Source organism: Electrophorus electricus, chromosome 3 (genome assembly GCF_041902795.1).
Source record: "Electrophorus electricus isolate QZ-2024a chromosome 3, ASM4190279v1, whole genome shotgun sequence".
Lineage (NCBI taxonomy): Eukaryota > Metazoa > Chordata > Actinopteri > Gymnotiformes > Gymnotidae > Electrophorus > Electrophorus electricus.
This window is the reverse complement of record NC_137499.1, coordinates 41606991-41619490: the sequence shown is the minus strand read 5'-3', so window position 1 is coordinate 41619490 and position 12500 is coordinate 41606991. Positions and strand designations below refer to the sequence as shown.

At 40.5% G+C, this 12500-nt stretch overlaps 1 protein-coding gene across 3 annotated transcripts in view; it reads right to left on the bottom strand.

Annotated features, from left to right (window-relative positions):
- stat5a (signal transducer and activator of transcription 5a) overlaps window positions 1-12500 on the bottom strand; it is a 73787-nt gene that overhangs the window by 34618 nt on the left and 26669 nt on the right. For 2 of the 3 annotated variants that reach the window (XM_035527872.2, XM_081711658.1), the window contains one exon: window positions 26-153. In XM_035527872.2, the coding sequence (XP_035383765.1) occupies window positions 26-153 (128 nt within the window). Of the gene's footprint in view, window positions 1-25; window positions 154-5941; window positions 5999-12500 lie in introns of those variants that run through there. The other variant, XM_035527867.2, reaches the window with a different exon arrangement.

Genomic DNA, 12500 nt, shown 5'->3' with positions numbered 1-12500 from the left:
TTGGGCCCCATGCCGAGAGACGTACCAGAGTTGCCCTTCGATCCACTGGGACAGGTAGTGTCGCACCTCGATGGGGAAGTGGTGACCATAGAGGGACTGCATCTGGTGCAGAGCGTCACCCTGTAACTGCTGTGCCTGGATCCACACCGCCATCTGAAGAACGAGCAGGGAGGGAGAGAGAGAGAGAAAACATTTACCAAAAAATACAGAAATAAAAATTAAATAAAAATAGACAATAAAAAATACATTTGTTGTTTTGGATGTTCCTGTTAACATTTTTTTCAGAACGTTTCCGATTTCACAATGATGACACGTGACCTTCATGCAAACCAATTAGAGCCAATGGCCAGCCCTGACAGGGCAAAGTGACGGCCCACCTTAGCTCCTCCCTCTCCCTCAGAGTGACAGCCCACCTTGGCTCCTCTCTCTCCCACAGAGTAACGGCCCACCTTGGCTCCTCTCTCTCCCACAGAGTAACGGCCCACCTTGGCTCCTCCTCTCCCACAGAGTGACAGCCCACCTTGGCTCCTCTCTCTCCCACAGAGTAACGGCCCACCTTGGCTCCTCCTCTCCCACAGAGTGACAGCCCACCTTGGCTCCTCCCTCTCCCACAGAGTGACAGCCCACCTTGGCTCCTCCTCTCCCACAGAGTGACGGCCCACCTTGGCTCCTCCCTCTCCCACAGAGTGACAGCCCACCTTGGCTCCTCCCTCTCCCACAGAGTAACGGCCCACCTTGGCTCCTCCTCTCCCAGAGTGACAGCCCACCTTGGCTCCTCCTCTCCCACAGAGTGACGGCCCACCTTGGCTCCTCCCTCTCCTACAGAGTGACAGCCCACCTTGGCTCCTCCCTCTCTCACAAAGTGACGGCCCACCTTAGCTCCTCCCTCTCCCACAGAGTGATGGCCCACCTTGGCTCCTCCCTCTCCCACATACTCAACTATCGACACAGTGAAGTGTCATTTCTCCACTTCCCCAATTTCTGTTTCCATGCCAACGCTTCTCCAGCGCCTGTGGTCACTCATTCTGCTGCTATCATTCTGCTTTTCATGTCTCAAAATAACAGTGAAAAGAACTCATTTGTGTGCTGTGGGATCCAGTGATCCAGTGATCCAGTGATTAGGTTTTAAACATGTTTGTCCTCTGAACATAAGAAAATCTCTAAGAGAAATGACAAAGGATAAAACAACCTCAACAAACAGGAAGTGGAATGACAATAGGGATGTTTAGTTAAAATGAGGTCATTAGAAAACATCAGACCACGGACAAAAGAGTTCAGTTACAGCAGCAGAAAGGACAACCCTGGTGAGCCTGGATATGGAGGCGAGATGAAAGGACATAATCCTTGTGTTTCAAAGCCCATCAGAACTGTATCACAACTGTATCACAACTATCAGAACTGTATCATAGTCATACCCTAGCCAAAAACTGTATTATAACTATCAGAACTATCACAAGTGTATCATAACTATCAGAACTGTATCATAGTCATACCCTAGCCAAAAACTGTATTATAACTATCAGAACTATCACAAGTGTATCATAACTATCAGAACTGTATCATAGTCATACCCTAGCCAAAAACTGTATTATAACTATCAGAACTATCACAAGTGTATCATAACTATCAGAACTGTATCATAGTCATACCCTAGCCATAAATATCATAACTATATCATAACTATCATAACTGTATCATAACTATCATAACTGTATCATAGCCATACCCTATCCATAAATATCATAACTGTATCATAACTATCAGAACTATCACAACTGTATCACAACTATCATAACTGTATCATAACTTTATCATAACTATCATAACTGTATCATAGTCATACCCCAGCCATAAATATCACAACTGTATCACAACTATCATAACTGTATCATAACTATCATAACTGTATCATAGCCATACCCTATCCATAAATATCATAACTGTATCATAACTATCAGAACTATCACAACTGTATCACAACTATCATAACTGTATCATAGCCATACCCTAGCCATAAATATCATAACTGTATCATAACTATCATAACTCTATCATAACTATCATAACTGTATCATAAATATCATAACTGTTCATAGTCATACCCTATCCATAAATATCATAACTCTATCATAACTATCATAACTGTACCATAACTATCAGCAGTATCATAACTGTAGCATAGTCATACCCCAGCCATAAATATCATAACTATCATAACTGTATCACAACTGTATCATAACTGTATCATAACTATCATAACTATCATAGCTATCATAACTGTATCATAACTGTCATAACTGTATCATAACTATCATAGCTGTATCATAGTCATACCCCAGCCATAAATATCATAACTATCATAACTGTATCACAACTGTATCATAACTATCATAACTGTATCATAACTGTATCATAACTATCATAGCTGTATCATAGTCATACCCCAGCCATAAATATCATAACTATCATAACTGTATCATAACTGTATCATAACTGTATCATAACTATCATAACTATCATAGCTATCATAACTGTATCATAACTGTCATAACTGTATCATAACTATCATAGCTGTATCATAGTCATACCCCAGCCATAAATATCATAACTATCATAACTGTATCACAACTGTATCATAACCATCATAACTATATCATAACTATCATAGTTGTATCATAGTCATACCCCAGCCATAAATATCATAACTGTATCTGAATAAGAAAATCTACCACAGGGGTGAAGCCTTTTCCTATACCATTCCCACTATGGAATAACCTTCCTGTAAATGTTCCAGACTCAGACACAGTCTCAGTATTTAAACCTCTGTACAGTCAGGCATTTTATAAACTACTTCCCATCTGAGGTAAAGGTGTAAATCAGGGGGTCCGGGGCACTGAGAGTTCTGGTAAACTGGGATGTGATGATACTGTCACTTCATCTCTCTTTTCTCACTCATGTTTGTTGACTGAGAGCAGCAGAGTGCTGATGTTCCAGGATGCCTCTTGCCTGTGGTTCCTTCTGGCTCTTTCCTTTGCACATTATAGTTATAGTTGCACATTATAGTTCCCTAATTTACACACCCTCATACCTGGACGTGCCTAATAATCTATTCATCGATTAATTAATCATCTTTCTGCTGAGGTTCACCCAGCCCTGATGTAATGATGTTACTGAGCTTCAATCTGTCTCAGCTGCGGTGACTCCTCCCACCACCCCCAGATGCTCCCCGCTGTGACTCCTCCCCCCACCCCCTGCTGTGACTCCTCCCACCACCACCCTGCCCCCCTGCTGTGACTCTAACCCCTAACCCTAGCTCCAGAACCTAATCCTAACGCTAACTCTATCTCTAACCCCTAACATAACACTAACCTTACCTCCAGATCCTAACCCTAACCCTAACTCTAACCCCTAACCCTAACACTAACCCTAGCTCCAGACCCTAATCCTAACCCTAACCCTGACCCTAACTCTAACCCCTAACCCTAACACTAACCCTAGCTCCAGATCCTAACCCTAACCCTAACCTTGACCCTAACTCTAACCCCTAACCCTAACACTAACCCTAGCTCCAGACCCTAATCCTAACCCTAACCCTGACCCTAACTCTAACCCCTAACCCTAACACTAACCCTAGCTCCAGACCCTAATCCTAACCCTAACCCTGAACCTAACTCTAACCCCTAACCCTAACACTAACCCTAGCTCCAGAACCTAACCCTAACCCTAACCCTGACCCTAACTCTAACCCCTAACCCTAACACTAACCCTAGCTCCAGAACCTAACCCTAACCCTAACCCTGACCCTAACTCTAACCCCTAACCCTAACACTAACCCTAGCTCCAGACTAGATCCTGACATTCTGATGGTGGAACAGTATGAACCTTTGAACATGTTCAACGTCAATGCCATGGACTCAGCAAATGCAACCCAAGTATAAAGAAGCTTAAAGCCAGTGCATTAAAGTAGGAAACACAGGCTGCTGAAGAGTACCAGTAGCTCAGTCCTACAGCAAGGGTTTCACAACACCCATAACAACAAGTCTGGATTTATCCATCATCCATCAATAAATATCTAACATTAATAATCAATAAATGTTTATCAGCCAGTCAGTTAATAACATGTACAGTCTACAGTCCAGCTGCTGACATGCACAATCTGTGTTATCCTTCAAACCTCCGCACTGTGTGATGACCATTTTAGTGTGTATGCAAAGTTAAGGTACTGGTTTAGTAATCAGAAGGCTGCCAGTTCAAGTCCCACCACTGCCAAGTTGCCACTGTTGGGCCCCTGAGCAAGACCCTTAACCCTCAATTACTCAAGTTGTGTTCAGTCAAAATTGTAAGTTGCTTTGGATAAAAGTGTCTGATAAATGTAATGTCTGGAGTGTCTAACCGCACTATTCTGGAGTGCCCCTATAAGACAGGTGATACCTACACTCACTCCAGCATGTAAGCAGTAAGGAGTTCAAAGAGAATGTCCTGTGTCTCATTGGTCCATTCGGTTCCCCAGACTGTTAGCTAAGAGCCACAAATTGAGCCTCAGATCCATCTGAGACACAGGCAGGCCTGCCCAATGAGACATTGTGGCTCGGGGAAGCCCGATCTGTGCCAAAAACAGTGTCCAGACCACTTAAAAAGGAAACCATCAAGCCAGGAACTGCACAGAAGGAAGTTAATCACACGCATGGCTCCACCTCTTCCTGTAAAATCACTCATGGTTTTTGTGACTGATAAATGAGGCTTACCCTTTTGGCACACACTTGATGATACATTTACTTTCCTAGTAACACAACCACTCCCACACAAACACAAAGAAGCTCACAAACTGCTGGTTTCCAGTAACTAGACACCCACACACACAGGCATTAACGCATATACACACACACACACACACACAGGCATGAATGCACATACACAGAGAGACATAGAGGCATGAACACACACACACAGTGGCATGAATGCACGTGCACACACACACACATAGGCATGTACGCACACAAACACACACACACACACAAAGGCATGAATTCACGTGCACACACACACAGGCATGAACGCACACACACACAGCTGGGGATCATTTAGGATCAGTCTCTTCTTTCTCCATTTGTCTGTCTGTCATTCAGAGTTCACATCACTATTGTACTGAACTTCCCTTTGTTTTCTCTATGATCTCACAGTCCTTCTATATGTGACTTTCACACACACATGTTCACACACACATTCAACTTATGCTTTGATCCTAATATCTCAATTTTGACTGAATACAACTTGAGTAATTGTGTGTGAACCAATGAGAAACAGGACTCACAGATGAATGGCAGACTGAGTGGATCGATGAGATGCAAGACATTCTCTTTGAAGTGAATGTTTTCACTCCTTACATGCTGGAGTGAGTGTAGGTACCACCTGTCTTATAGGGGCACTCTAGAATAGTGCGGTTAGACACTCCAGACATTACATTTATCAGACACTTTTATCCAAAGCAACTTACAATTCTGACTGAACACAACTTGAGTAACTGAGGGTTAAGGGTCTTGCTCAGGGGCCCAACAGTGGCAACCTGGCAGTGGTGGGACTTGAACTGGTGACCTTCTGATTACCAGTCCAGTACCTTCACCACTGAGACACTTATTCAATTCACACAGACACACTCCTACCTACACACACACACACACACACACACACACACACACACACACACACACACACACACACACACACACACACACACACACACACATAGATATTCTCTATATTTCTCTATATTTCACATATAGAGAATATCTATATTTCTCTACGCACCCCTGTTTTCTTTTCCTCAGTTTGGACAGAGCACTCTCCACCATTTCACTACGAGTTATACTGTGTATGACTATGTATGTGACGAATAAACCAAACTTGAACTTGAACACACACACACACACACACACACTCTTACCTCTTGTCTTCAGTTCCGTGTTAGAGCAGGAACTGCTGAAGACAAGCGTTGCAAAATCTGAGGGTCACAGACAGACACAGAGAGGGAGAAAAAAACATATTTCAGTCAAAACTAACCGCAGTATGTGTGGAGCCCGAACACTGGACAGATGTTTCTGACATGACACAGAGAAACCGAAAAGTGCAAAAAACTACCGAACTGTTGATCTCTCTCTCGCTCTCACACACACACGCATGCCTGCACTCATGCATCCCCGTGACAGTGTCCATCGTAAAGGTACTACTCAACACTGTGACAGTGTGTATCAGAAAGGTACTACTCATCCCCGTGACGGTGTGTATCGTAAAGGTACTACTCATCCCCGTGACAGTGTCCATCGTAAAGGTACTACTCATCCCTGTGACCGTGTGTATCGTAAAGGTACTACTCATCCCTGTGATAGTGACCATCGTAAATGTACTACTCATCCCTGTGACAGTGTCCATCGTAAAGGTACTACTCATCCCCGTGACAGTGTGTATCGTAAAGGTACTACTCATCCCTGTGATAGTGACCATCGTAAATGTACTACTCATCCCTGTGACAGTGTCCATCGTAAAGGTACTACTCATCCCCGTGACAGTGTGTATCGTAAAGGTACTACTCATCCCTGTGACAGTGACCATCGTAAAGGTACAACTCATCCCCATGACAGTGTCCATCGTAAAGGTACTACTCATCCCTGTGACAGTGTCCATTGTAAAGGTACTACTCATCCCTGTGACAGTGTGTATCGTAAAGGTACTACTCATCCCTGTGACAGTGTCCATCGTAAAGGTACTACTCATCCCCGTGACAGTGTGTATCGTAAAGGTACTACTCATCCCTGTGATAGTGACCATCGTAAAGGTACTACTCATCCCTGTGACAGTGTCCATCGTAAAGGTACTACTCATCCCTGTGACAGTGTGTATCGTAAAGGTACTACTCATCCCTGTGACAATGTCCATCGTAAAGGTACTACTCATCCCCGTGACAGTGTCCATCATAAAAGTGCTACACATGGATTACATCAAACTTGACCTGCTTAGTACACACATACATTAGTACTAGGAGTTATTATTATTATTAGTGCTAGGTGTCATTACACACTTATGCATCGGTATGTGGCTTCACAAGAAACAAATTTGACCCAAAAAAAAGTACAAGTAGATTTCATGCGTAACTGTAAAAATAAATAAAGACAAAAACATCTGAGTGAAGAATTCACACATTTAATTTCTTATCAAAAAGGCTGCACAAAAGACAATTTATTGCAGGATTACTACTACTTCCTAGGGTTAGGAGTAGGGGTTAGGAGTAGGGGGTAGGGGTTGGGGTTAGGAGTAGGGGTTAGGAGTAGGGGTTAGGGGTTAGGGGTTGGGGTAGGGGTTAGGAGTTAGGAGTCGGGGTAGGGGTTGGGGGTTGGGGTTAGGAGTAGGGGTTAGGAGTTAGGAGTAGGGGTAGGGGTTGGGGGTTGGGGTCAGGAGTAGGGGTTAGGGGTCAGGGGTAGGGGTTAGGGGTTGGGGTAGGGGTTAGGAGTAGGGGGTAGGGGTTGGGGTAGGGGTTAGGAGTAGGGGTTAGGGGTTGGGGTTGGGAGTTAGGGGTTGGGGTAGGGGTTAGGAGTTAGGAGTAGGGGTAGGGGTTGGGGGTTGGGGTTAGGAGTAGGGGTTAGGAGTTAGGAGTAGGGGTAGGGGTTGGGGGTTGGGGTAGGGGTTAGGGGTTGGGGTAGGGGTTAGGAGTAGGGGGTAGGGGTAGGGGTTAGAAGTAGGGGTTAGGGGTTGGGGTAGGGGTTGGGGTAGGGGTTAGGAGTAGGGGTAGGAGTTGGGGGTTAGGGGTTGGGGTAGGGGTTAGGGGTTAGGGGTTGGGGTTAGGGGTTAGGAGTTAGGGGTTAGGAGTTAGGAGTAGGGGTTAGGGGTTGGGTTAGGGGTTAGGGGTTAGGGCTTGGGGTTAGGGGTTAGGGTAGGGGTTAGGGGCATTGGTTAGGAGTAGGGGTTAAGGGTAGGGTTAGGGGTTAAGGTTAGTTACTTCTTACTTTTTATACTTTTCAAATTATTTTTGTGCACTCTATCCAAAAAGTAGCAGAACTCCAAGACAGGATCTTCATGCTCAACTCAATCAGGGATGAAGAACGGTACTTGGACTCCACACTGGTACCAACTACTCAAACACTATTGACCAATAATGAATGAAGTCTTGACCATAATGAATGAAGTCTTGACGATAATGAGTGGTGCACGAGACACCAACAAACATTAATCAGGTTAATTAAACATTAACGTTGATTAAAAGAGGATTTCATTCACCTCCGTGAACTATGTAAACGTATCCCTGCTTAGGTGTTTATCTCCTCAGCTTTCAGACACTTCAGCTGTCTACTTATGGTAAAGAGCTGGCTCTCCTCTGCCTGCACTCACCTCAAAGTGAAATTCATAGACAATTTTAAAAGTGGTGAACCTTATAAGACAGATGGAGTACATGCCAACCCCAACCCCAATCCCTCTGGATCTCGACTGCTGCATTTGAACATACTCCACACCATCAATCACGCAACATGGACCAACATTAACCTCAGACCAGGAAGCACAGCATACAGTGTTACACTACCGCCTAAGAAGGGAGGAGTCAAGTGGTGCGACACAGTCTACTATTCTGGTACTATGTAGCAGCCAGTGGTGTGGTCGTAAGATCCAGAACAGCACTAACAACCTCCCTGTTAGATCCAACTCGATTATAGCAAAGCCAGTCAATCAAACCAAAGAACCATATGTGGAAATTTCTTAATGTTAGATCATTAGCTAACAAAGCCTTTACAACAGGCCAAAGAGTTGAAGACTCTATGTTGGTTATTATCTTTCTATCTTTCGAATGGTGGCTTGGCAGTGATGATAACGTCACTCTAAATGAGGCAAGCCCCACCACAGTGTTCTCTCTGTGTTCCAAGTGCTAATATTAGAGCTGCAGGGTAGCGTGTATTATCACAGCAAGATGTGTCTTACACAACGGTGTTTAGAGGAAACAGCACTTTTGAATATATTTTATTACACTGAAGGGAAAGCAGACATCTCTAACGACTATCCAACATCACCCACCCAGACATCCTCCAGGCTTCCTTGGTACATTTGGTAATGTGAAAATAAAAATAATGACTGACTGATATTACTGGAGATTTTAATAGAAATCAAGATATGATATGATGATATGATATGATATGATATGATATGATATGATGATGATATGATATGATATGATATGATATGATGATATGATATGATATATGATATGATATGATATGATGATACGATATGATATGATATGATATGATGATATGATATGATATATGATATATGATATGATATGATGATATGATATATGATATGATATGATGATATGATATATGATATGATGATATGATATGATGATATGATATGATATGATATGATATGATATGATATGATGATATGATATGATGATATGATATATGATGATATGATATGATATGATATATGATATGATGATATGATATGATATATGATATGATATATGATATGATATGATATATGATATGATATGATGATATGATATATGATATGATATGATATGATGATATGATATATGATATGATGATATGATATGATGATATGATATATGATATGATATGATGATATGATATGATATGATGATATGATATATGATGATATGATATGATATGATATGATATGATATATGATATGATATGATGATATGATATATGATATGATATGATGATATGATATATGATATGATATGATGATACGATATGATATATGATATGATATGATATGATGATACGATATGATGATATATGATGATATATGATATATGATATGATATATGATATGATATATGATATGATATGATGATATGATATATGATATGATATGATGATATGATATATGATATGATGATATGATATGATATGATATGATATATGATATGATGATATGATGATATGATATATGATGATATGATATGATATGATATATGATATGATGATATGATATGATATATGATATGATATGATATATGATATGATATGATGATATGATATGATATGATGATATGATATATGATGATATGATATGATATGATATGATATGATATGATATATGATATGATATGATGATATGATATATGATATGATATGATGATATGATATATGATATGATATGATGATACGATATGATATATGATATGATATGATATGATGATACGATATGATGATATATGATGATATATGATATATGATATGATATATGATATGATATATGATATGATATGATGATATGATATATGATATGATATGATGATATGATATATGATATGATGATATGATATGATATGATATGATATGATATGATATGATGATATGATATGATATGATGATATGATATATGATGATATGATATGATATGATATATGATATGATATGATGATATGATATGATATGATATATGATATGATATGATGATATGATATGATATATGATATGATATGATATGATGATACGATATGATATATGATACGATATGATATATGATATATGATATGATATATGATATGATATGATATATGATATGATATGATGATATGATGATATGATATGATATGATATGATATGATGATATGATATGATATGATGATATGATATATGATGATATGATATATGATATGATATGATGATATGATATGATGATATGATATATGATATGATATGATATGATATGATATATGATGATATGATATGATGATATGATATGATGATATGATATGATATGATATGATATATGATACGATATGATGATATGATATATGATATATGATATATGATATGATATATGATACGATATGATATGATATATGATATGATATATGATATGATATGATATATGATATGGTATATGATATGATATGATGATATGATATGGTATATGATATGATATGATATGATATGATATGATGTATGATACGATATGATGATATGATATGATGATATGATGATATGATATGATATATGATACGATATGATATGATATATGATATGATATATGATACGATATGATATATGATATGATATATGATACGATATGATATATGATAGGATATGATATGATATATGATATGATATATGATACGATATGATATATTCTTTATAGTTGCACAAGGAATTTTTCCGTGGACTCAGCACACAGAAAAACACATACACACATACCATAGGGTGAACACTTTAGTTCCAAATGACAACATTTCACAGGTTACAAGCCACAAAAAACTCCTCTCTAATTGTTTACACAGTCCCTCAGTCACCGCACAGCTCAACAACAAATACACAGTCCACCAATCACCACATAGCTCAACAACAACTGCAAAGTCCACCAATCACTGCACAGCTCAACAGCAAATGCATAGTCCACCAATCACAGAACAGCTCGACAAATGTACAGTCCCACAATCACAACACAGCTTAACCACTTAATTTTTTAAAAACACTGAGGATGTACACTGCTGTGCTGTTTTGGAAGACTGCTGACTGTGCAGTTACTGTGATAACTGTGAGGTTTAGTGAGGGGGAGTCTAAACCACCCCTAATAAACCTCACAGTTATCACAGTTACTGCACAGCTGCCCCACTAAACCTCACAGTTATCACAGTTACTGTACAGCTGCCCTACTAAACCTCACAGTTAGTAGTTACTGCATAGCTGCCCTACTAAACCTCACAGTTATCACAGATATTGCACAGCTGCTCTAATAAACCTCACAGTTATCACAGTTACTGCACAGCCACCCCTACTAAACCTCACAGTTACTGCATAGCTGCTGAACTAAACCTCCCATTTATCACAATTACTGCACAGCTGCCCTACTAAACCTCACAGTTATCAGTTACTGTACAGCTGCCGTACTAAAACTCAGTTATCACAGTTACTGCACAGCTACCACACTAAACCTCACAGTTATCACACATACTGCAGTCCCCCCAACTAAACCTCACAGTTATCAGAGTTACTGCACAGCCCCCCAACTAAACATCACAGTTATCACAGTTACAGCACAGCTGCCCTACTAAACCTCACAGTTATCACAGTTACTGCACAGCTGCCCTGCTAAACCTCAGTTATCACAGTTACTGCACAGCTGCCCCACTAAACCTCAGTTATCATTTACAGCACAGCTGCCCCACTAAACCTCACAGTTATCACAGTTACTGCACAGCTGCCCCACTAAACCTCACAGTTATCACAGTTACAGCACAGCTGCCCCACTAAACCTCACAGTTATCACAGTTACTGCACAGCTGCCCCACTAAACCTCAGTTATCACAGTTACTGCACAGCTGCCCCACTAAACCTCACAGTTATCACAGTTACTGCACAGCTGCCCCACTAAACCTCACAGTTATCACAGTTACTGCACAGCTGCCCCACTAAACCTCACAGTTATCACAGTTACTGCACAGCTGCCCCACTAAACCTCAGTTATCACAGTTACTGCACAGCTGC